Genomic DNA, 22,926 nt, shown 5'->3' on the forward strand with positions numbered 1-22,926 from the left:
CAATAACAAAACTCAGGTAACTCAACTATAAGCCTCATATACATACAATAATCCACCAATCGATAACATTCTAATAACAAGTGTTGCCAGGCAAAACAAACCTCGCCTGGTAGCGCTTATGATGAATATAAAGGAAGATATCACGAAAAAACTATTTTGACCCTTCTGGTGACCTTGACCTTAATTTTGACCTTGTGTGAGAACATACTTGGCCAATAAACATGGTTCTGATTCTCATTCACACACCATACTGCTCTCAGCCAATCAGAACACATCTCATCTCATGAATCTAAAGGAAGATATCGCAAAAAAAACAATTTTGACCTTTTTGATGACCTTGACCAGATGACCCTCAAAATACTGGCAGTTCTATTTGAGACCAATGCCCAACTATCCTGAAAGTTTCGTGAAGATTGGTCCAGCCATTTTCCCATAATATCATTAACAAAACAAAACAAAAAAACCCACAAAGAAACATACATACAAAGGAACCCCACTGAAAACAATACCTCACCCCCTGGTGGACTCTGTCCCGGGCGAGGTAAAAATGGTCTTGTTACATTGGGAAAGGTCCAGACGATCCAATTCAGTAAAATGTTTACTCCAAAGCACTAAATACCCACGGACTGCTACTGCACCATTTCAAATTAGCCACCAAATCTTCCACATACTGTCAGTCATAACTCCAGTTTGCATCTAAACAGATGTCATAGCTTGGCATCAAAATGATGGCTGAATGCTGATCTTTAGATTGACACCTCAACCGACCCAATAGGAGCTTCCATATCCTAGAATAAGCACTGACAGTCTGTACTGAACAGAAGTGCATACCACTCTTCTTTGGTGTTCAGATCGAGTCAGTTGTGCTACTGACTGCTGCTTCATGCAGCCAATGAAATTCTAAACATGAGGATATACAGCTTCAACCAAAGAATTAAACTAAACCAATTGTAATTGTTTGCAAAGCGTGCACAAAGTGGCAAGGGTGGATTTTTGGTGGATGAACATCGACGGGTATAGAAACAGGCAACCAGTGGTACTAACTAGAAACAGAAAGAGTTGCTTTTTCACTCATCTCTTCGACAGTATATTGCTCCTTGGGGTCCACCAGGGGTCCAAAGGGCCCTATTGTTTCAAGAAGGATTATTTGTCATAATAATCTTTTATTGACTTTTATATGCATTAAGTTTATTTTCAAGAAGGGAAAAAAACCTATAAATGTGTTTATGCTCTAGTTACTCTGTCAGTAATACTGATCGTGAACCTGGATATGGGATTCGATAGCATCACCTTTCATTAGAGATCACAATTCAAGACAAGTACCCTTTCCTTTTTTTATTTTTGTCCTACATATGTGGTGGTTCCTCACAGTCTTTCAGTCTCCAAATGGTCGTTTTTGGAAACACCTTATTAAAGACATACCCTTATTAAAACGTGTAAAATGTCCTATTTTATTGTTGTAAATTTTGATCTTGCAGTAGGTAAGGCTTCATGATGTGGTCTCACTGTATTTTCTGGCTAAAAAGTCACAGCAATATATTCAGACAGAAATTAAAAAAAAAAAAAAAAAAACTCCTACATCCGTGTGTTTAAACTTCTGTTCCTCAATGCCAGGAGCACTTAATGATTCTGACTGCTGGAGGAAAACACGTCAGTGTTACTTTTCAGAAAAGACCAAAAGCATGTTTGTACTCCAAATGGTTCAAGAACAGCTTTCTGTTTATTTCAGGTGTCCAGGAGAGGCGTTTGAGGTCAATTTCACATGATTTCAGGGGTTGGTGTATAACTGATCTGGCTACTGCAGTGAAAATTGCTCACACAGAAATAGATTAAGATTTTAGTGGAGAAGTTTGAGCACTTACTGTAGATACCTGAGCCTCTAAATACTGACTTTTAGAGTTTGAATAATTTTTCATTTCATATTTCTCTAACTAGATTGCACATGAAAGCTTTTATCCGACATCATTAGTAATTGTTAGTTGATCATCTGCAGACCCTGTTACTTGTTTTAGTTAGTTTACATCTGTACCTGTGTAAAACAAGCTTATTATCATGCATATTAAACTATCTGGACAGGAATCAGACCTAAACCCTTTTCCTTTTGAAAGATAACTGAAACTCTAGCTGTCCTTCTCCTGTTATTTTTGATGCCATTCTGACCATAAATTCATGGTGCTGCTTGTGTTACTGTGGGACTCTGACCGCCTCCTGTCTCACGGTGGGTTCCGGCTTTAGCCACAGGAATACTCAAAGCTAACAAACCTTTAATAATAAATAGATTTATTACATATATTTAATCAAATAAATCTTAAAACTAATCCGTGCATCTCCAAATATTTTCAGTCCACCCGAGTTTCACATAGCTCGGTGTCGCGGAAACACGTCATCACTTCTTGTCGCAGGATTTTTGCGTCATATAAACACAGCCGCTAATATGGCGGGTGACAATAATGTAGTATTAATAAAAACAGCTCTGGTGGAAATATAAAGCCACTCGAACAAACTTGTACGTACCTTAAGGTAAGAATTGATTTTATTTATTTATTATTATTATTTTTAAATGATTTATTTTAAGGAGACATTTCTGGAGCATGCGCATTAAGGTGCTGTTTTCAGCTAGTTAGCTTGTTAGCTAACAAGATATTCAGAACGTCTAACAGTCATAAAGAGACAAATATCTGTAATAATTAAAATAATGTTAATTATGATATAACTTTTTTCTAAATGACATGTTCAGGTAAGAATAAAAAGTCTGTTATGTATTAAAAAAAAAAGATCCTGAATGTATACTCATTACCCTTTGTTAATATATTAAAATACTAGAATATTAGTATTTGACTATTATACTTTATATGTAAAATGTTCTATTTTTATGCTATTATGCTTTTTATTTTTGTATAATTTTTAATTATTTTAATTTCAAATTTTAAACTTTTTTTTAAAAATACAGTATATATTTTTAAAATATTTTACATTGTTACTTTCATCTTTTGGTCACTGCTATTCTTTATTTCATTGTTCTTTTCTATTATTTTAATTCCTGTACTGTTATTCTCAATTTTTGTACACTGATATATATATTACTTGTTGTTGTAACTGTTATTTCATTATTTGCCAATTTAACTTTTTTGACTGCCTTATTTTCTACTTCACTATATTATTATTATTATTATTATTATTATTATTGCTGCAGTGTCTAAATGATAATAAAAAATGAACAGAAGTTCTAAACTGCCAGATTATAGACGGTGTGCCCCCCCCCTTCACAGTGCTAAAGGAGACTGTGATGAACCACGATGCCTCAGAAGATCCTGAAAAGCGCTCATTACATAGAACTTGGCAGCTATCAGTACTGGCCGGTTGTGGTGCCTCGAGGGATCCGACTCTACACCTATGAACAGATCCCCGTGTTCCTGAAGGAGAACCCATACATTACAGATGGCTACCGAGCCCACCTGCCTTCACGGTTATGTCTGAAAAGGTGTGTGTCCATCCTGAAACATGTTAAATAAGTTTATATTGAAATGTAAGTGATGTGTTTGTAATGCACGCTGTGACCGACTGGAAGTTGAAAGGCACAACAGCAACATGTTGATTTAAAAAAAAAATACCCCTCAATTTCACTACACCATGGAACATCGTGTGTTTTAATTAGCATCTAATTGTTTTTATTTTAGCATATTCATTCTGTCCAACGAGACGGTGAACATCTGGAGCCATCTGCTGGGCTTCGTGTTGTTCTTCGTGCTGGGGGTGAGCGACATGTCCATAGTTTTACCGGCTGCAGGAGCCTCCAGAGAGGATTACGTCATCTACTCCATCGGGCTCTTCTGCTTTCAGGTGAATTTTACATCACACACAGAAAAGTTAACATCGGGGTGTTTTCATTTCATCACAGCATGAAGCAAATGTTTGAATAAAACCACAAGTAGGTGGTGAAAATTTGTGAAAAAATGCATTATTAAACTGAATGTATAATGATAATTATTAATGATAATGGGCTCAATTTATAATCCACTGTTCAAAAAAAAATTTAATCAGAAGGTGCTATGGCAAAAAAGAATAAATAAATAAATGATGGATTTTATTTATAATTCACCTTTCATACAGAAATAACCTAAAGTTAATAGTAATATGAATTTTAAAATGTATATAACACAGGGTCCACCTGAGATTTACATTTTTATAAATTTTATAAAAACTCAAATGGTCAAACTGGAAGAGTTAAAAAAAACACTTTTGAATTGAATTTGGTTATAAGAGATCTCATCTCATCTCATTATCTGTAGCCGCTTTATCCTGTTCTACAGGGTCGCAGGCAAGCTGGAGCCTATCCCAGCTGACTACGGGCGAAAGGCGGGGTTCACCCTGGACAAGTCGCCAGGTCATCACAGGGCTGACACATAGACACAGACAACCATTCACACTCACATTCACACCTACGCTCAATTTAGAGTCACCAGTTAACCTAACCTGCATGTCTTTGGACTGTGGGGGAAACCGGAGCACCCGGAGGAAACCCACGCGGACACGGGGAGAACATGCAAACTCCGCACAGAAAGGCCCTCGCCGGCCACGGGGCTCGAACCCGGACCTTCTTGCTGTGAGGCGACAGCGCTAACCACTACACCACTGTGCCGCCCATTATAAAAGATCTTTGTTTCAAAACACAACAAATTAATAATTTGACTTCAATAAACTGAAGATTTAACAGTCTGTAGAACTCAAGTGGAACAATTAGTTTTTCGTCAAAGACTTTAAAAAAAAAAATCCCAGTTGCTTATGAATCTGCTCCATGAGAACATGAATGTGGTAGAAGGTGTGTGTGTGTGTGTGTGTGTGTGTGTGTGCGCGGCTCGGTGATCGTGTGCTGTTGTGTTCAGGTGTGTATGCTGTGCTCAGTGGGGTATCACCTGTTCTGCTGCCATCGCTCGGAGAAGACGAGCCGCCGCTGGCTGGCCCTGGACTACGCTGGGATCTCTGTGGGAATTCTGGGATGCTACGTCCCGGGAGTGTTCTACGCCTTCTACTGTGACGGTGTAGGACTCATTAATCCCTCTCACCAACTACTTCCTTTAGGTTTATAAACAAATATGTGTACATTACATATGACACCACACACAAATGAACAAGAAAATAAAATGGTTTCCTCCCTCTTCCTAAAGATCCAGTGGAGCCGTGCTGCCGGTGCTGCTCCAGTTTAGTAGATGAATCAGTATTAATAAAAAAAAGAAACAAACAAATTTTCATTTTTATGATCTGAATCACTTGTAACTTTAGGCCACGCCCCCTGCCTGAGACTGATCAGTCTCATCAATTCCAGGGTGAAACTGGAATTTATTACTCGTTAGCACTATGAGATGTCCAGAAGGTGAATTATTTTTTTGTTTTTGTTTTAATTCTGACTGAGAGAGAACCCAATCATTGCTGATTTTGAAAGCAAAATGATTTGAGACAAATCAAATTCCTTGCATTGCCTATATAATATATAAAATATTTTTAAAAATTTAAAAATTCTCTTTTCCCCTTAGTTCTGGAGGCAGGTGTACCTGATCACGGTTCTGGCTCTGATCCTGGCTGTATTTTCGGCTCAGATCCACCCGCTGTACCACACTCCGGAGTGGAAGACGCTGCGCTCGGCCATTTTCTGCTCTGTGGCGGCGTACGGCATCATCCCCGCCTGCCACTGGGTGTGGCTCAACGGAGGCTTCCACGCTGAGATCGTACAGGTCCGTATGGATGCTTTAATCCATGCTGGGTCGGGTTTTGGAACGGTGTGATGATGTATCTCAAATATTAACTGGTTCATGAAGGCGATGTTGGACTTCACCTTGTTTTTGTAGGTGTTTTTTCCGCGAGTCATGGTCATGTATCTGATCGCTGCCTCAGCCTTTCTGTTCTACATCAGTAAAGTCCCCGAGCGCTACTTCCCAGGTAACAACTCGCTTCTCCGTGTGTGTGTGTGTGTGTGTTCTGAAGTCATTTCATACCTGATTTTAAATCTAATTGGTCAGAAGGTGTTAATTAATATTCTATAACAGCAGCTCTGATCATAGCACAGCTACAAATACACTCCGTGTTAAAAGATGTTTATTTAAGTTATGGAAGGAGTCACCAGTGTCAGAGGTCATTTTCCAACACTTTGTGCTCACTGGAGAATGTGATCAGCTTTGTTGGGTTTTTAACATCAAGAGGAAAAGAAAATGGAGAAGATGGTGAGGGAACGACGATGTAGAGCTGATCACTGAGAAGAGGAATGAGCCGTAACTGTAAATTGATAAAATTGTGATGTCATTGCGGTAATACAATGGATTTAAAAAAAAAAAATGCAGATGGCACCTTTAATGGTGTGCTACAACCGTGTCTCCTAACACTGTCCTGTTTTTGTTTGTTTCAGGACAGCTGAACTACCTTGGTGCCAGTCACCAGCTGTGGCACGTTCTGGTGGTGTTGATGTTCTACTGGTGGCACCAGACTGCCGTCTACATCACGCGCTACAGACACAGCGAGCCGTGTCAGAGGTACAGCTAATTCCGGGGACTCTGTACGCTTCCCACCTGAGGTACTCCACGCTTTAGCACCTCTCCTGCTGGTTATTTGAGCACGAGAAGGATCCAGAAAAGCAGAACTGGATTTTAGATCATGCACTTCATTCAGGACGTGTTTCCTGTTTGATTTTTGCACTGAAGCTACAAGAATAATGTTGCTAGCAATAAGAAAGTCCTCCAGTTTAGCATGTGACACTCAAACATCCTAATGTCAGGGGTGTGGCTTAAAGATTGACTGTGTTTTTTTTTTTTTTTTTAAATTCTAAATGGTAGCTGTGTGTTAGCTACATTACACTTGAAGCTCAAGTGCAAAACTACAGAAACAAACTTCTTGGTGCCATTTTGAATAATGTGGAGAATAACTTTTGGTTAAATTGCTTGGAAACGATTCGGAAACCGACTGAAGGGTCAGTATTGTTGGGTCTGAGCAATCAGAATCGAACACTTGAGCACTTGATTGTTAAATAAGCCAGTATACTTTGTGTGTTTATTATTATTATTATTATTATTATTAATCTGCCTGGAAAACTTGTCACATGACTTGAATGTGAGCTGTTCAGTCTGTCTTTTTAAAGCATATTCAAATTTTGTCCATCATACACTCCCATTAACATGCTGTCAGTGTTTTTACATCGTTAATCTAAAACACTCTAAAGCTAAAAATAAATCTGGACTGATGTTAAATCTTACATGTACACTACCGTTCAAAAGTTTGGGGTCACTTTGAAATGTCCTTATTTTTGAAAGAAAAGCACTGTTCTTTTCAACGAAGATCACTTTAAACTAATCAGAAATCCACTCTATACATTGCTAATGTGGTAAATGACTATTCTAGCTGCAAATGTCTGGTTTTTGGTGCAATATCTCCATAGGTGTATAGAGGCCCATTTCCAGCAACTCTCACTCCAGTGTTCTAATGGTACAATGTGTTTGCTCATTGCCTCAGAAGGCTAATGGATGATTAGAAAACCCTTGTACAATCATGTTAGCACAGCTGAAAACAGTTGAGCTCTTTAGAGAAGCTATAAAACTGACCTTCCTTTGAGCAGATTGAGTTTCTGGAGCATCACATTTGTGGGGTCGATTAAATGCTCAAAATGGCCAGAAAAATGTCTTGACTATATTTTCTATTCATTTTACAACTTATGGTGGTAAATAAAAGTGTGACTTTTCATGGAAAACACAAAATTATCTGGGTGACCCCAAACTTTTGAACGGTAGCGTATGTAAATGGGACACAATCTGGAAACGCTCCAGAAACAAATCTCTCTTGAAGTGTGTCAGATGAATCTCAACACGACGCGGTGCAATAAGAGATTTTTTTTTTTTTTTAATTTACTTGATTGTTTTAGAGGGGAAACTCTCCCAAGCCAGAATAATTCAAAGTCAAAGAGTTTGCAGAAAAGTTTAGACTTTTATTACATTACAGGTGTTTTAGCAGATGCTCTTATCCAGAGTGACGTACAACAGGATCCTGACACAGAAAATTATTCTGGCTCGTCCTGTTTTCCCAGAATCCATTTTGGTTGTCCTGAAGATGGGGGTTGATGGGGTTGCGGATGCGGTTTAGTATCATGCAGTTGTAGATATTTGCAATGACAAGTTAAACTTCTGCCACGATAGTTGTCCGTGTTTGTTAGATTCCCCAATTTTGGCACCAGTAGGATGTTGGATAGGGACCACTGCTCTGGTCTGGAGCCATGCCTGAGCGTCTGGTTACAGAAGATAAGTACATCATCATCCAGGTCACAGGTCTTCATGACTTCAGGAGGGATGTTGTCAGGGCCTTCACTCTTTCCTGGTTTCAGAGAGATCTTGGCACGCTTTAGTTCATCTATGGAAAATGGGCCATCTTCAATGTTCAGATTTGTTAGGACATTGTCTATGTCCTCCTCAGGGTCATCCACAACTGGTGCAGTCCCCCACAGGTTCTTAAAGTGGGAAAACAAAGTGGAGATTCGCTTTTCCGGGCTAGCCCCTGCCACACGCCCATGTGCCGATTTTCCCCTCCCCTGCGACCACTGATTTCATTTATGACCACCCAGGCCTCACTGTACTGCTTGTTGGCATTCGCAGTCTCCACGCTACTGGCCTTCTCCAGGTCTTCAGCTTGCAGTCAGTTGTACACTTTGTAAAGAGTTTTCCTGGCCAGGTCCAGTGCTTGCCTGTCCCTCTCCTGTTCCACAGGACTGCGAGAGTTGGAGTTTACTAGGATGTTCCTCAGACTGTCCCTGGCAGCTACCACCTCAGGATGCAAAGCGCTTCTTAGGTTATGTGATTTCTCTTTACGCGGAACACAGGCGTTGATAGCAGCCGCGTTTGCATCTATAAATCTCTGGTAATTCGCAGTAGGATCTTCAGTGTCGTCTACCAAAAGACTAAAGCGGTTTCTGACTTCAGCGCTGTACTGGGCCTGCAGGTCAGGTTTCGCTGCCAAACACTTCCAGTTGTAGCAGACACATTTGAATCTCCGTTTCCGAGTCTGCAAACTTGGGCGCACTCTCATGGATACTACACAATGGTCAGAGCCCAGGCTATCGAAGCTGCTGTATTATCTCAGCATTGAGGACGCTATTACGCCATTTCTTCCTAACGAGAATGTAATCCAGCTGACGCTTAACTTTGGAGGTCCAACCCAAGAAAGTCAGTCTCTTGCCAAGACGTTTTTTTTTTTGAAGCTAGTGTTAGTTGCAATTAGGTTGTAGTCTACCAAAAGTTCATCCAGATATTTACCGTTTTCTGTTTGTGGCTTCATGGAATGGAAAACACACGTTCTCAGGACAGAGTCTAGCGTTGAAGTCGCCATGGATGAGGAGAAAGTTATGAGCAGGCGCATCTTGAATAGCTGCGCGCGGCATGTCGTAGAACTGCTCAGTCTCAATAGTTTCTGAGATGTTTGTGGGAGACAAAGCAGCTATCACTGTAGTAGCCAGGCTGCCTGCAAACAGGGAGGGTAGAACCTGTGGGGAATATGAGCGAGTATCGCATAATGATTTCCTAGCCCTGCTACTAAGGAAGCCTAGCCCTCCCACCACAGTCTGCACTTCATTTCTCCAAGCAGACGAGGTGATGAGAAAGTGGTGTTCAATACCGCAAAATTTGAGCTTCGCTTGGTGAACTAGTTGATGTTCCTGAATTCCCAGTATCGCAATGCTGAGCGTGCACAATACAACCGCTCCTTTGCTCTAGATTCTTCTCAGATTGAAGGTAGCCATATACAACCTGGCAAAAACTATGGAATCACCAGTCTTGGATGAGCACTCATTCAGACGTTTTATTCTGTAGAACAAACTGAGATCACAAACATGATACAATAATAAAGTCATTCCAAAGTGCAACTTCTTGGCCTTCAGAAACACTAAAATAAACGAAGAAAATACATTGTGATAGTCAGCAAATGTTACTTTTATAGACCAAGCACAGGGAAAAAAAATATGGAATTACTCAATTCTGAGGAAAAAAATATGGAATCACTCAATTTTCAGGTAGAAAATAAGGACTCACCCAGTCAATTTCCTTTCCCTAAATTGACACCTGCCTCAGATTAGATCTGCTCGTTAGTCTGCAGTTAGAAACAGTGCAGTTATCACACCTTGGAGGGCTGCTGGACCAAGTGGATTGGCAAGAATCATGGCTCCAACAAGAGAGATGTCTCTTGAAACAAAAGAGAGGATTGTCAAACTTCTTAAAGAAGGTAACTCTTCACGCATGGTTGCCAAAGATGTGGGCTGTTCACAGTCAGCTGTATCTAAGATATGGACCAAGTACAAACAGCATGGGAAGGTTTTTAAAGCCAAGCATACTGGTAGACCAAGGAAGACATCAAAGCGTCAAGACAAAAAACTTAAGGCCATATGTCTTGAAAACTGAAAAAGTACAACAAAACAAATGAAGCATAAATGGGAGGAAGCTGGAGTCGATGTACAAGTATGTGACCGAACCGTGAGAAATCGCCTGAAGGAAATGGGATTTTCATATAGGAAAGCTAAAAGAAAACCATCATTGACACCTAAACAGAAAAGAACAAGACTACAATGGGCTAAGGAGAAGCAATCATGGACTGTGGATGACTGGATGAAAGTTATCTTCAGTGATGAATCACGAATCTGCATTGGACAAGGTGATGATGCTGGAACTTTTGTTTGGTGCCGTTCCAGTGAGATTTATGAAGAGGACTGCCTGAAGAAAACAGCCAAATTTCCACAATCCTTGATGATATGGGGCTGCATGTCAGGCAAAGGCACTGGGGAGATGGCTGTGGTTACTTCTTCAATAAATGCACAGGTTTACATTGACATTTTGGACAGCTTTCTTATCCCTTCAATTGAAAAGATGTTTGGGGATGATGAAATAATTTTCCAAGATGACAATGCATCGTGCCATAGAGCAAAAACTGTGAAAGCATTCCTTGGTGAAAGACGCATCCAGTCAATGTCATGGCCTGCAAATAGTCCAGATCTCGACCCAATAGAAAACTTGTGGTGGAAATTGAAAAAAATGGTCCACGACAAGGCTCCGGCCTGCAAAGCTGATCTGGCAACTGCAATCAGAGAGTTGGCACCAGATTGATGAAGGATACTGTTTGTCACTCAAGTCCATGCCTAAGAGACTGCAAGCCGTTATAAAAGCCAGAGGTGGTGCAACTAAGTACTAGTGATGTGTTTTGAATGTTCTTTTGTTTGTCTGTTTTTCATGATTCCATATTTTTTTCCTCAGAATTGAGTGATTCCATATTTTTTTTTTTCCCCTGTGCTTGGTCTATAAAAGTAACATTTACTGACCTCCACAATGCTTTTTCTTCATTTCTTTGTGTTTCTGAAGGCCAAGAAGTTGCACTTTGGAATGACTTTATTATTGTATCATGTTTGTGGTCTGTTTGTTCTACAGAATAAAACGTGTGAATGAGTGCTCATTCAAGACTGGTGATTCCATACTTTTTGCCAGGGGTTGTAATAGGTTTTCTTAGTGCCTCGGTTTTAGTGCTGGTATCAGACGAGCCCCTTCCCACGGGATTTGAGGATCCATCGTCATACAGTTGTCCTGGAGGCTGACCAGCACTAGCATCAATGGCTGGATTCCTGTCCACTCCCCGGACTGGAAGTATAGGATTTGTGGTTGTTGAACCTTCCGTAGCGCATAACTTTACAATGTGACAAAAGGTAAGGTGATGGGGTCACAACTCCACACACCCACTATCCAACTGAATGTTGTTTCCCCTTGATCCGCTGCGATTCTGTCCTTAGGGGCGGCACTGAGCACCACTGCGGACGGTCTTAATCATGTGAGAGCCTAGATGGTGCAGCCACTTGCTGGAACATTGGTCGTGTTTTGCATGTCCCATGATGCTGGATATGGGGAGACCAGACTGGGACGCCAGGTGTATCAAGGCCACCTAGAAAGGTACTCCTCCCTCCAGAGATCCTTGCCCCTAAAGTCCTGCAATCTTCAACACCCTGAAAAAAGACATGGGTGCTGCCAGTACTGCGGCTCCAGGCGTGCGACTCGGCTGAGGCCGCTGCGAGTGAGTCAGACTGCAGCGTGATCCGACATCTCGCCATACTAGACCTCGTTTCCATAAATATTTTCTCTCGTTCCGAATAAACCCTTTCCATTTTAAGTTTGTCTCCACCAATGTGGCCTCCGTGGCGCTGATGTGGGTTTTTATTTTTTTTAAATATACATTCAGGTCTCGCTCTACTAATATATCCAAGGCCACACTGAGCTAACTAAAAACAATCTCTTAAGACTTTATTCTGATTTTATACCTGATTCAAAGTTCTATAATGTTTTAAATCAATCTATTTATAATTCATTTTTAAGTAGAATCAACTTAATTTACTCTTGAATAAAAATCAGCATGATTGGCTTTGAATCAAAATACAGTCAACATAAAACGTGTGTGGTTACATGCACAAATCCCTGCATTCTCCGTGGCGCTGCATGACAAGGTAAGGACCAATCAGAACAAAGAGGCGTGTTTGTACAATGACGTTGAAATAACCTTGTCTGGCTTTTTTTTCGTAGTCCATCAGATACATTCCGTTCAGTGAGCATGATCTTGAACGAGTCAAAGATGAGTAGCTGAATGGAATATATCTGATAGACCATGAAAAAAAAAAAAGCCAGAGAATATTATTTATTATACATACACATTCCTTTCGGGTGTTCAACACGTCTTTCTCTTTCAAAATTCTCTCAATCTTTTCTATTTAACGAAGCAAACCTGGCGGCCATGTTTGTTTACAAATTGTCACAGTCGCTTGCTAGCGCAGAAGTTTTGAATATAGTCTTCCAGAAGTTTATCTGGAAGACCATATTCAACGCTCATTCTCCATTGGGGAGAGTGACGTAAGACACATAGGATAAGCGATATGCTAACAATATTGCATGCTATCAAACCAAATGAACAAAACCCGCTAGAAGGGAATAGAACATGTGGTTTGTTTATTTATTATTCCATCAAAAATGTATCTGGGATGTATACTACCTTTTTATTAAATAGCAGCTTTTTTTTTTTTTAAACCATTTATAGTTATGTTTAACGTTGTGGAACAACTGTGAAACCACTTGATTTTCATATTTGGTAAAAAAAAAAAAACGCATGCGCACACAGTGCACATCATGTTACTGAGAAACTCGAAAGTGTAAATGCCTATCCTGGAAAATGTACAGCTTTACCACTGACTGTTACAAAGTGCTGACACTGGAGACTCCTTCCATCAACGTTAAATGAACATTGATTCTTCTCAGAGAAAACTTTACCACGTCAATGACTTTTTTTTTTTTTTTAAATCCTATTATTTATTACTACTTGGCGCATCAGCAGTACTGTTACTATAGAAACAATGTGTTTTAACAATATAAATCTGTGACTTGTAGAAAACTAATCAACACCTGACCAATCAGAATGCGATCTGAGACTGTTTAGGTCGAGCAGTGTATTTGACATTTTGTTGGTATTGATTTTTCTTTTTTCGAGAGTGAGTGCCTCATTGTCTTGTTTTTACCTTCGAACAAAACCACGTGGTCCTTTGCTGTGAATGTTTAAATAAGGTCAAACAAAAAGATCTGCTTTTTTTGCATGAATGTGAGTTTATATAAAAACTTCTTTCTACTGAGCTTTTCACACATCAGTTTGCGTCCAGGTGCTGAACGTGCCTTTCGCTGGACGTTCAGCTGTTCACCTTGTGCTGGAATCTGTTTTGAGTTACAAATATTAGTTATAAAGGATTGTTCTGGATTGTATTGAACTGTACCTGCTGTATATTGAGTGTTTATGTTCCTTGGTATCTGTTATTCTTTGAGATGGACCGTTTGCATGCGAACACATCCTTGGGAGGGGGCAAATACTTTTTAAACAGTGCTTGATTTACCCTTTGAATGTGACCTGTGGGCAGTGAGCATGGGGTGTGTATATTTGAACCACCGCACACACTTGTATTAATGCGAGTTGGTTGTTTTGTTTCAGGCTTTACTTCCTGTTGGATGTTTTTGACCTTTTGAAATGAACTGTAAAATATCTGAATACTGAAACTGAATTAAAATACTTTCTGCACACGGATTTGGTTGCTGTGTCAGCAGCGCATCAGTGTTCAAGTGATTTTTCACACCACACACGCACTGTGTTTCTTCCTGAAGTGTCAGGGACAAGTGGTGAGAAGGAAGATGTGAAATGTTTGTGGCATTTTTATACCTAAGGAAGTTTTCAGCATAATTGTATAGTGCAATGATGTTGGCACCATGGAGGACCAAAACAGGTGGAAAGAAATATTAAAAGGTATGTCTTAATATTAATACCTGCTATACATTCACTTTAATAAATTTGTCCTGAACCTCTCTTGTTGCGCTTTAAAAAAAAAAAAAAAGAAAGGAAATAAAACACTTCAGCATGATCGGAACCTGTCCTTTACCTGCTTTCTCATCTGGTTGAAAGAAAGTTAATTTATTCTATATCAAATAATCCATTATAAGTCCAAAGTGTTAATTAGACTATGAAATTAATTTGCTGTCATTATCTAGCTTTAATCAGTTTTTGTCTGCTGTAAACAAATTCAGAGCCAATTTAGTTTTAATAAGCTTTATTTCTTAAAATCTTCCCAGTGTAAAATACTTCACTGCAGAGAATATAAAGGGTTAAATCCATCAGTTCCATCCACACATCATACTTCATATAGGATCTGTAATATCTATAATCTAACATCAAGAGTTTTCAGATCGTTGTGGTGAAGATCGAGGAAGCAGCACCGTGTTGTGGTTTCATCACTTCATCTCGGCTCCTCCGTGTTTTTCAGGGTGATGAGGTGGGTTCTGAGCTCGGTTCTGAGCTCAGGCCTAATCGTCCGCGCCGCAGAGCCCCAGCAGGGTTTTCTGATAATCTCCTGAGGTTTCAGACTGGAACACACAGGTTTATACAGCTTTTACACAACACACACTATCACAGAAATAATACATCAGACAAACAGCAGGAGACTTTACACTCCATAAACACCTTCAATCAGCCTCAGTACTTCAGGGATTTATGTTCCATTTAAAAAAAAAAAAATCAGATCTTTTCTCCTCTGAATCACTGGATTCATTCTTAAGTGCAAATGAAAAGATTTGCTCCTGTAAGAGAAACCGTGTGGAAGCTTCACGCTGCTGAATCTCTGATTCACACTGGAGGATGAAAAGATCACTGTGGCTCTGGAGAGGAATCGTTTGGGTACGAGTCATTTCTTTTTCATGAATCAACTGCTTTTAATGAACGGTTCGATCCAGTTCATCTGAATCTGTGTGTGGAGTTTCAGAGTTACAGGATTAAAAATTCTGTAATTAATCTAAGTGTTTCGAATTAAACTTTAAAACCATAAAAGAATCGAACATCATGCTCAGATAAGTGATTCATCTGAGTGAAACTGATTCAAATTCGACATTTGATTCATCGAAAGACAATTTTTGTTAACCTTGTAGTTCTGTGACTTTTTAATTTCTTCCCTTTTTCATTTTTATTACCTTTTTTAGTACCTTTTGGTCTTTCTTACCAACACACACACACACTTCTGCTCTTTCACCATTTTTACCCATTTCTTTCTTTAATTTTCTTTTGCACAATATTTGCTTTCTTTACCTTCCTATTCTTAGTTTAATCCTACATGTGAATCGATCCTAAAGTACCTCCTTTCTTCAAAACTAGACAGAGGAGGAAGTTGTTCAGAAGGGAGTGTAAATGTTCAGGTGTATCACAAGAGTTAATCAGAAACGAAGAGGAAGTAACAGAGTAAATATCTCTCTCCTGGTGGGTGTGGGTGTGTAAACTCTTCTCTAACGTACCTTGATATCGGAGTATAAGGAGCGACCGTACAGTTTTTTATACTCTGCCTTGATGTCCATCAGATCGATCTCTGAGCGGCTCACCATGATCCGAGTCAGCATGGCCTCGTTAGTGCCCGCACCCTGGAGTAATAAACATCAGATAATTAACCAGGAAACAGCTGCACACAACCGTGACCTGACGAGTGCTATAGAACACTAAAAACACAAACAGAGCGGTAAAGACGGGTTCATTAACTCTCAAGGTTTCATTCTCATCCATCACCTTTTCTTTCACTATTTTCTATTGATCTCTCTCTGCTTTCTTTTACTTTATTCTTTCAAGTAACTCAACTTTAGTTCTTTACAACCTCAATTCCAAAAAAGCTGGGACGTTTAGTGAAATGTAAATAAAAAATGTGAATTTGCAAGTCATGGAAGCCATAAGTTTCATTGAAAATAGTACAAAGACAACAGATCAAATGTTGAAACTGAATTATTATTAAATATGCTCATTTTGAATTTGATGTCAGCAACATGTTTCAAAAAAGTTGGGACAGGGACATTTCTCCTGCTGTGTGCATCACCTCTACTTTTAACAACTCTCTGTAAACGTTTGGGAACTGAGACCAACTGCTGTAGTTTTGAAAGAGAAATGTTGTCCCATTCTTGCCTGATCTACAATTTCAGTTGCTCAACAGTACAGGGTCTCACATCTTGGTCGTATTTTGTGCTTCATAATGTGCCAAGTGTTTTCAGTGGGAGACAGGTCTGGACTGCAGCAGGCCAGTTTAGCACCTGGACTCTTACTACAGAGCCATGCAGTTTTAATAATGTAGAGAAAGTGGTTTGGCATCATCCCACTTAAAGGAAGGCCTTCCCTGAAAAAGATTTTGTCTGGATGGCAGCATATTGCGCTGAAACGTGTATACATCATTCAGCATTAATGATGCCTTCCCAGATGTACAAGTTCCCCATGTCATGTGCATTAACGCCCCCTCATACCATCACAGATGCTGGATTTTGAGCTGTGCACTGATAAGCCGGATGGTCCCTCTCCTCTTTAGCCTGGAGGACGTGGTGTCCATGATTTCTAAAAAGAATTTCTACTTTTGATTCATCAGAACTCAGGCCAATTTTCCACTTCGCCTCAGTCCATCGTAAAAGAGTTCGGGCCCAGAGAAGGGGGTGGGGTTTCTGGATATTGTTTATATCTGGTTTTAACTTGCATTTGTGGATGCAGTAATGAAGTGTTTTCACAGACGATGGTTTTCTGAAATGTTCCTGAACCCATACAGTGATTTCCACTACAGACACGTGTCTGCTTTTAATGCAGTGTCTCCTGAGGGCCTGAAGATCACAGGCATCCAATGTCAGTTTTCAGCCTTGTCTCTCGCATACAGAGATTTCTCCAGATTCTCTGAATCTTTTGATATTATGGACCAGAAATGTGATCCACAAATTCTTTGTAGTTTTACATTGAGAATAACAAAACATTTCTTAAATTATTGCACTGTTTGCCCACACAGTCTTTCACAGAGCGCTGAGCCCCTCCCCATCTTTACTTCTGAGAGACTCCGCCTCTCCGGGATGCTCTTTTTATACCCGATCATCTTACTGACCTGTTGACAATTATTAATTTCTTTCCTGCTGTGTAATCTGTGTTCTTTACCTTCATGCTCTTACGGAGAAGCTCTGCCATGTAAACCGGGACGCTCTTCACACATTTCACTGTAAGGACACACATTCATCAGTCCTAAACTGTAATTAATTTATTATACAGTCGTGTTTAATAAAGCAGAACAAAACAACTTATCTGGAAGATTCTCCATTTCAGAATAAACACACACACCCTAATCCAGGGTCTATAAATATTCACGTTAAAAGCTGTCCCAAAGTCAAATATTTAACACATTCAACATTTTATAAAGTAGGAGCAGTGTCGCTTCTTCAAAAAGGGGGAAAAAATGCAGCAAAACAACTGTACAGTGTCTGATTTGATCACCTTTTCATTCTACCAAATTAAATTATTAAAAGCTTTCATTACATAAAACCATGTCGTACCTACGGCTACTAAAACCTCCTCTGTATTTCCAGACATCTCACTCTCAATGCTCTGCTGCAGGGTTTTCCCACTCAGGTTCTTATATTCCACCAGGGCTTTAAAGAAAGAAGGGGGGGGGGACACACACACACACACACACACACACACACACTTCAGATTTCTGTACAAGTTCTGTTCCAGGACAGAATTAGATTTGTGTCTCCAGTCTGACTCTCACTTTGTCGGAGCTGAGGAACGCTCCTGTGACAGAGGATATCGATGAACTTGTCCTCGTCTGTCCCCCATTTCTTCTCTCCGGCCTCGTACAGGGCCTGTGCAGGGAAGCCTCAGGGTCAGCGTGGAAGATGGACACACGCAGGTTTATTGGGGGGGGGGGGGACTAAAAAATTTTTTTTAAATAAAAAAGTGTAATCTAATTTTCACACGACTCCAGCTGAAATAAACACACAGTCTGTTCTGGAAAAAAAGTTAATGAACTAATACTGAACATATCGTGGAGCGTTTCTCATTTATCTGAGGTGCAGTTCAATATTAATGACCCTGAAACCATAAAAAAAAAAATCCAGTGAATGATTTACAGCAAACACTGATACAGTACTGAGGTATTTCTGTACTAGGTGCAACACAGGGTGTAGTTTAATATGATTAAATTATACAGCTAATAAAAAAAAAAAAAAAAAAAGTGAGAGAAAGGTCAAAACCTTCAGCAGAACTAATAAACACCAAGGCCACGCCTCCCTCAGCGGTGGTAATAAGTCCAGAGGCGACGCCCCCTCCATTAGGAATAATAAGTCCAGAGGTCACAACCCTAATCACTTCCTGGTTCCAAACATTTCCATGAAAAGAGCATTTAAACAAATATCTGCAGTTTCTCTTTCACTTTACCTTCGCATCAGCTTTGGCTTGAGCAGCGTCCACATTTTTATTCTCGTCCCTTTTGCCCTGCGAGTTAAACGAAGTGAGCAGCTCATGTGACACACATTACTCATTTTCATTCAAATCCATCAGACAGAGATGCAAAACTTCCCAGAATGCACCAACCTCAGCAAGGATGAGCAGAGTTTTCCCAAAATCCCCGGAAACCTCTGACTTCAGATCATAAGTCAGTGCTCTCCCCGTGTCTGGAACACACCGCCATGAACATTACATCAACATTTCAGCGTGTGATAATCACACGATCTAATCAAGAAGAATCAGACTACAGACCCTGTAAATATGCGTCAGACAGAGCCTTGATCTGTTGGTTAGATCGGGATGCGAGGATCTCGATCAGTGTTTTCTCTGTGGTTCCAGCTCCCTGAGATGGCAGAGAGAGACACTTTATAAATAAATACATACAGCATTTAAATCGCTCTCGCACCCTCTCTCTCTCACACACACACACACACACACACACACAAAATAAATAGATCATTTTTCAAGCACCATTTAAAAAAAAAAAAAAAAAAAAGATACGCAGAACATAATGTAAAGCTCTTACTTTAATCGCCCTTTTAATTTCCTGCATGTCGAACTGCGCCAGCGGGGTGACGAGAGCCACCAGGATGTCCTCAAAATGTCCATGAGTGTCTCCTTCCAGAGCGTCCACAAGAGACTGCAAATCAACAATCCCAGAAAAACTGAAAAATCACTGGAACGACAGTCCTGGATGAACACAGCAGCTGAAAACCTGACTTCTGGATCATGACAAGGTTTGATGGTAAGATCACGAGAACTCTAACATGGCAGCAATAAAACCCTGAAGAAGGAATAAAAGGTTGTTTTATATTAAAACAATGTGCTTGGTGTAGCGGAGTTCCTGTTACCACCCAGATGTTGATTATCGTCCTAAAACAACAAACACTTTTCTGAAGCGTTTCATTCCTCTTCCACCCCAGCAATTTGCCACCAATTACATTTTTATACATTTTTTAAAAATGTATCCATTTATAGTTACATTCAATGTTGTGGGGGAAAAAAATCTGCAAAAAAGTTCTCACTAATGTTATAGCAGCTATAAACAGTTGTTCCCTCACATCTGTCTTTTCTGTCTCTCTTGAAGTTAATAAGGTTTAAAAGAATTTAAAAAAAAAAAAAACTCGTTACTGAGAAACTGCAAAAAGCGTAAACTCCTCAGAAAACTTCTACAAAAACACTGACACTGGAGACTCCTTCCATACACCTGAACTAAACATCTAATGGAAAACTTCACCACATCAACTAATTTTTAAAATCCAATTATGTGGAGCGTCTGCTGTATGCGTCCCTGTGAACGCTGTCAGTTACCATGGAAATGGTATAGAAGTTTAATTTAACTGCTGACCAATCAGAATCCAGATTTCAGGAGCACTGGGAAAAGATAAAGGACAGGACTGGGTGTGTTGGAGGAGGGGCGGAGTTTGTACCTTTCCTGTTGCGTCCTTGTACGCTTTACAGATCTGCTGACGCTGAGCGCTGCTTCTCTGAGTCAGAATGTCGATCAGAGTCTTCTCAGTGGTGCCTTAACACACACACACACACAATCTTTGAGACAATATCGGTGGTTCTTCACCTATATTTACTCAGGAAGTGACTGCAAACATCATAATAATGGAGGATTTCTGAAGCGTTCCTCTCACCGATTCCCTCAATGGCCTTCCTTAAAGCAGCAGCATCTTCACCCGCATTAAAACCCGATTTATCCTTAACGGTTCCTCGACTCTGACACACAGAACAGAACGACAAGCAGCACATTCATAACCTGCTCATGACTAAGGAAGGAAGATGAAGAAGATGCCAGGATGGTCTTACAGGGACGGACAGCGAGCCTGGGGAGTCGAGAAGGAGGCTCAAATCATCCTGAAACACAGGAAACATAAGAGTGTGTGTAATCCTAATCCTCAAATGGCCATGCACATCTGCATGCCAAAAACTGTACTGAAAAATCTGATATCAGTTTCTAATAAATAAATAATATGACAGCCTTTCAAATGTAACAGAATGTGCAAAAGTTCCCTCCCCAATTCATTCATTTGACTTACTGTATCGAATTCAACTCTAGAAAACAATTAAGCAATATTTTACTGTATTATCATCATCATCATCATCATTCATTCAGTGCACCCCAGTCCTGGAATTAACCCCCTGTCCTCCAAATCTCAGCGTTTTCCCCCTCACTCCACCAAACCGGATTCAGATCAGGGCTTTTCATTAACTGATTAATTTGATCAGGAAAACTCTTTTTTTAGAAAAAAAAAAAAAGTGTGCAGGACAGGAGGTTCGACAGGACCAGGGTTGGCAAGCTGTGTGTTAAAGGAATGAATGCAACACAGTTACACATGGAAAATATTTCTAAATTTATCATATTATTTATAATACAATAAGCCATGGGGCGGCATGGTGGTGTAGTGGTTAGCGCTGTCACCTCACAGCAAGAAGGTCCGGGTTCGAGCCCCGTGGCCGGCGAGGGCCTTTCTGTGCGGAGTTTGCATGTTCTCCCCGTGTCCGCGTGGGTTTCCTCCGGGTGCTCCGGTTTCCCCCACAGTCCAAAGACATGCAGGTTAGGTTAACTGGTGACTCTAAATTGAGCGTAGGTGTGAATGTGAGTGTGAATGGTTGTCTGTGTCTATGTGTCAGCCCTGTGATGACCTGGCGACTTGTCCAGGGTGAACCCCGCCTTTCGCCCGTAGTCAGCTGGGATAGGCTCCAGCTCGCCTGCGACCCTGTAGAACAGGATAAAGCTGCTACAGATAATGAGATGAGATGAGACAATAAGCCACATCAATGTAAATAGACATGACAAGAAGCTCAGAAGGGGTGAAAACCTTTGTACTAAATTCACTATACAAGGTGTTCATTGCAGTTGGAAGGATGCGGAGACTGTGCATTTTCTGTTACTTGTGATAAAGGAACATTTGTGAAAGCAAACTTTAAAATGTTGTTGCTGTAAACAGAATTATGTTTTGTTGTTTTAAGGGTGTGTACACTTTTGCATTTGAACTGAATATAACAACAAGAAAAGAAACACCGTGGCAATACTACTACTACTACTACTACTAATAATAATAATTATTATAATAATAATAGTTCAGTTTCTTATACTGTTGACGTGTTTAGATCTTAAAACCATCTGTTTTTTGTTTTTTGTTTTGGTATATAAAATAAAACTCTTAACCTACCCATGGAGTAGCCATTCCAGATGTTCAGCTCGGATGGATTGTACCCCTGCAGTGAGAGATTAGACACTTTGTTATCTGATGCGTTCCTCCTCATACACATGCGCAGTAAAGACTTTCCCACATACTGCGTGTCTGTGCACAAAAACATCAAACTGTGCTCATTCCTCTCTGATGAGATCACCTGGAGCTTTCTGAGGGAGTCTTCTGATCACCAACACTCTCACAGGAATAAACACTGCCCTGGAGCTTCTGTTCCACTCCACAACATGAACACTTAAACAAAATGGATCCAACATCCATCCAAATCCTCAGTGTTTACCTGGACAACTCTAAAGTCTTAATAAAAATCAGTATTATTACCTTCTTTCCAGAATAATCTCCTTCTGCTCTAGCTCAGGGACACGCCCAAACACCACAGGAAATGAATCAGTTTCCGACTTTAACGCACTTCTTTACCAGCGTTCACTGGGCGTTACGAGTCACTTCACTGAGTCGATTCTTTGGAATTGATTCATTTGATTCACCATTCAGACTTTATAAAAGTAATTCCTTCTAACATTTCATAATGAAGTATTTTAATCAGATAGGGACTAATATCTATGGATTTACATCTTGGACCTATATATTTTTCCTTTTAACGTTTAAAAACATTTTAATATCATTTCACCAGCACTTTTTTTTTAACCTAAGGACTCAGGTTGACATGATTCATGCTTGCTTTTAAAGTTATTGAGCTTTATATCAACAAATGAACAACTTGGGCAAGTGTAAGGATCTGAGCAACTTTGACAAGGGCCAAATTGTGATGGCGAGATGACTGGGTTCGAGCATCAACAAAATGGCACATCGTGTGGGGTTCCCGGTGTGCAGTGGTTAGTACCAAACAAAA

General features: G+C 40.1%; 2 protein-coding genes across 2 annotated transcripts; one reads left to right on the forward strand and one right to left on the reverse strand.

Moving 5' to 3' along the window:
* Positions 1 to 2,424: 2,424 nt before the first annotated feature.
* On the forward strand, positions 2,425 to 7,560 carry paqr3b (progestin and adipoQ receptor family member IIIb). Its single transcript, XM_060908860.1, has 7 exons — positions 2,425 to 2,520; positions 3,270 to 3,481; positions 3,678 to 3,840; positions 4,884 to 5,039; positions 5,532 to 5,729; positions 5,844 to 5,934; positions 6,398 to 7,560. Exons 2-7 carry the CDS (start codon positions 3,297 to 3,299, stop codon positions 6,529 to 6,531), a joined length of 927 nt encoding a protein of 308 aa, XP_060764843.1. The 5' UTR covers positions 2,425 to 2,520; positions 3,270 to 3,296; the 3' UTR covers positions 6,532 to 7,560.
* Positions 7,561 to 14,609: 7,049 nt separating this feature from the next.
* On the reverse strand, positions 14,610 to 22,481 carry anxa3b (annexin A3b). The gene is made up of 14 exons (XM_060908861.1): positions 22,398 to 22,481; positions 22,038 to 22,083; positions 20,671 to 20,718; positions 20,499 to 20,580; positions 20,286 to 20,380; positions 19,382 to 19,495; positions 19,108 to 19,198; positions 18,943 to 19,022; positions 18,787 to 18,843; positions 18,119 to 18,212; positions 17,901 to 17,996; positions 17,509 to 17,567; positions 15,858 to 15,980; positions 14,610 to 14,939 (listed from the first exon to the last, which is right to left on the reverse strand). Exons 2-14 carry the CDS (start codon positions 22,050 to 22,052, stop codon positions 14,880 to 14,882), a joined length of 1,014 nt encoding a protein of 337 aa, XP_060764844.1. The 5' UTR covers positions 22,053 to 22,083; positions 22,398 to 22,481; the 3' UTR covers positions 14,610 to 14,879.
* Between the last annotated feature and the right edge of the window lie 445 nt (positions 22,482 to 22,926).

The sequence above is a fragment of the Neoarius graeffei genome, chromosome 25 (genome assembly GCF_027579695.1).
Source record: "Neoarius graeffei isolate fNeoGra1 chromosome 25, fNeoGra1.pri, whole genome shotgun sequence".
NCBI classification, from domain to species: Eukaryota; Metazoa; Chordata; class Actinopteri; order Siluriformes; family Ariidae; genus Neoarius; species Neoarius graeffei.

Excerpts from the sequence above, each read along its gene's own strand:
- paqr3b (XM_060908860.1), top strand. The coding sequence starts at position 3,297 with ATGCCTCAGAAGATCCTGAAAAGCGCTCATTACATAGAACTTGGCAGC. Across the intron at positions 3,482-3,677 it reads TCACGGTTATGTCTGAAAAG|CATATTCATTCTGTCCAACG; the intron begins GTGTGTGTCCAT and ends TTTTTATTTTAG. Across the intron at positions 5,040-5,531 it reads ACGCCTTCTACTGTGACGGT|TTCTGGAGGCAGGTGTACCT; the intron begins GTAGGACTCATT and ends TTTTCCCCTTAG.
- anxa3b (XM_060908861.1), bottom strand. Across the intron at positions 17,568-17,900 it reads GGAGGTTTTAGTAGCCGTAG|TGAAATGTGTGAAGAGCGTC; the intron begins GTACGACATGGT and ends GTGTCCTTACAG. Across the intron at positions 14,940-15,857 it reads CCTTATACTCCGATATCAAG|TCTGAAACCTCAGGAGATTA; the intron begins GTACGTTAGAGA and ends TGTGTGTTCCAG.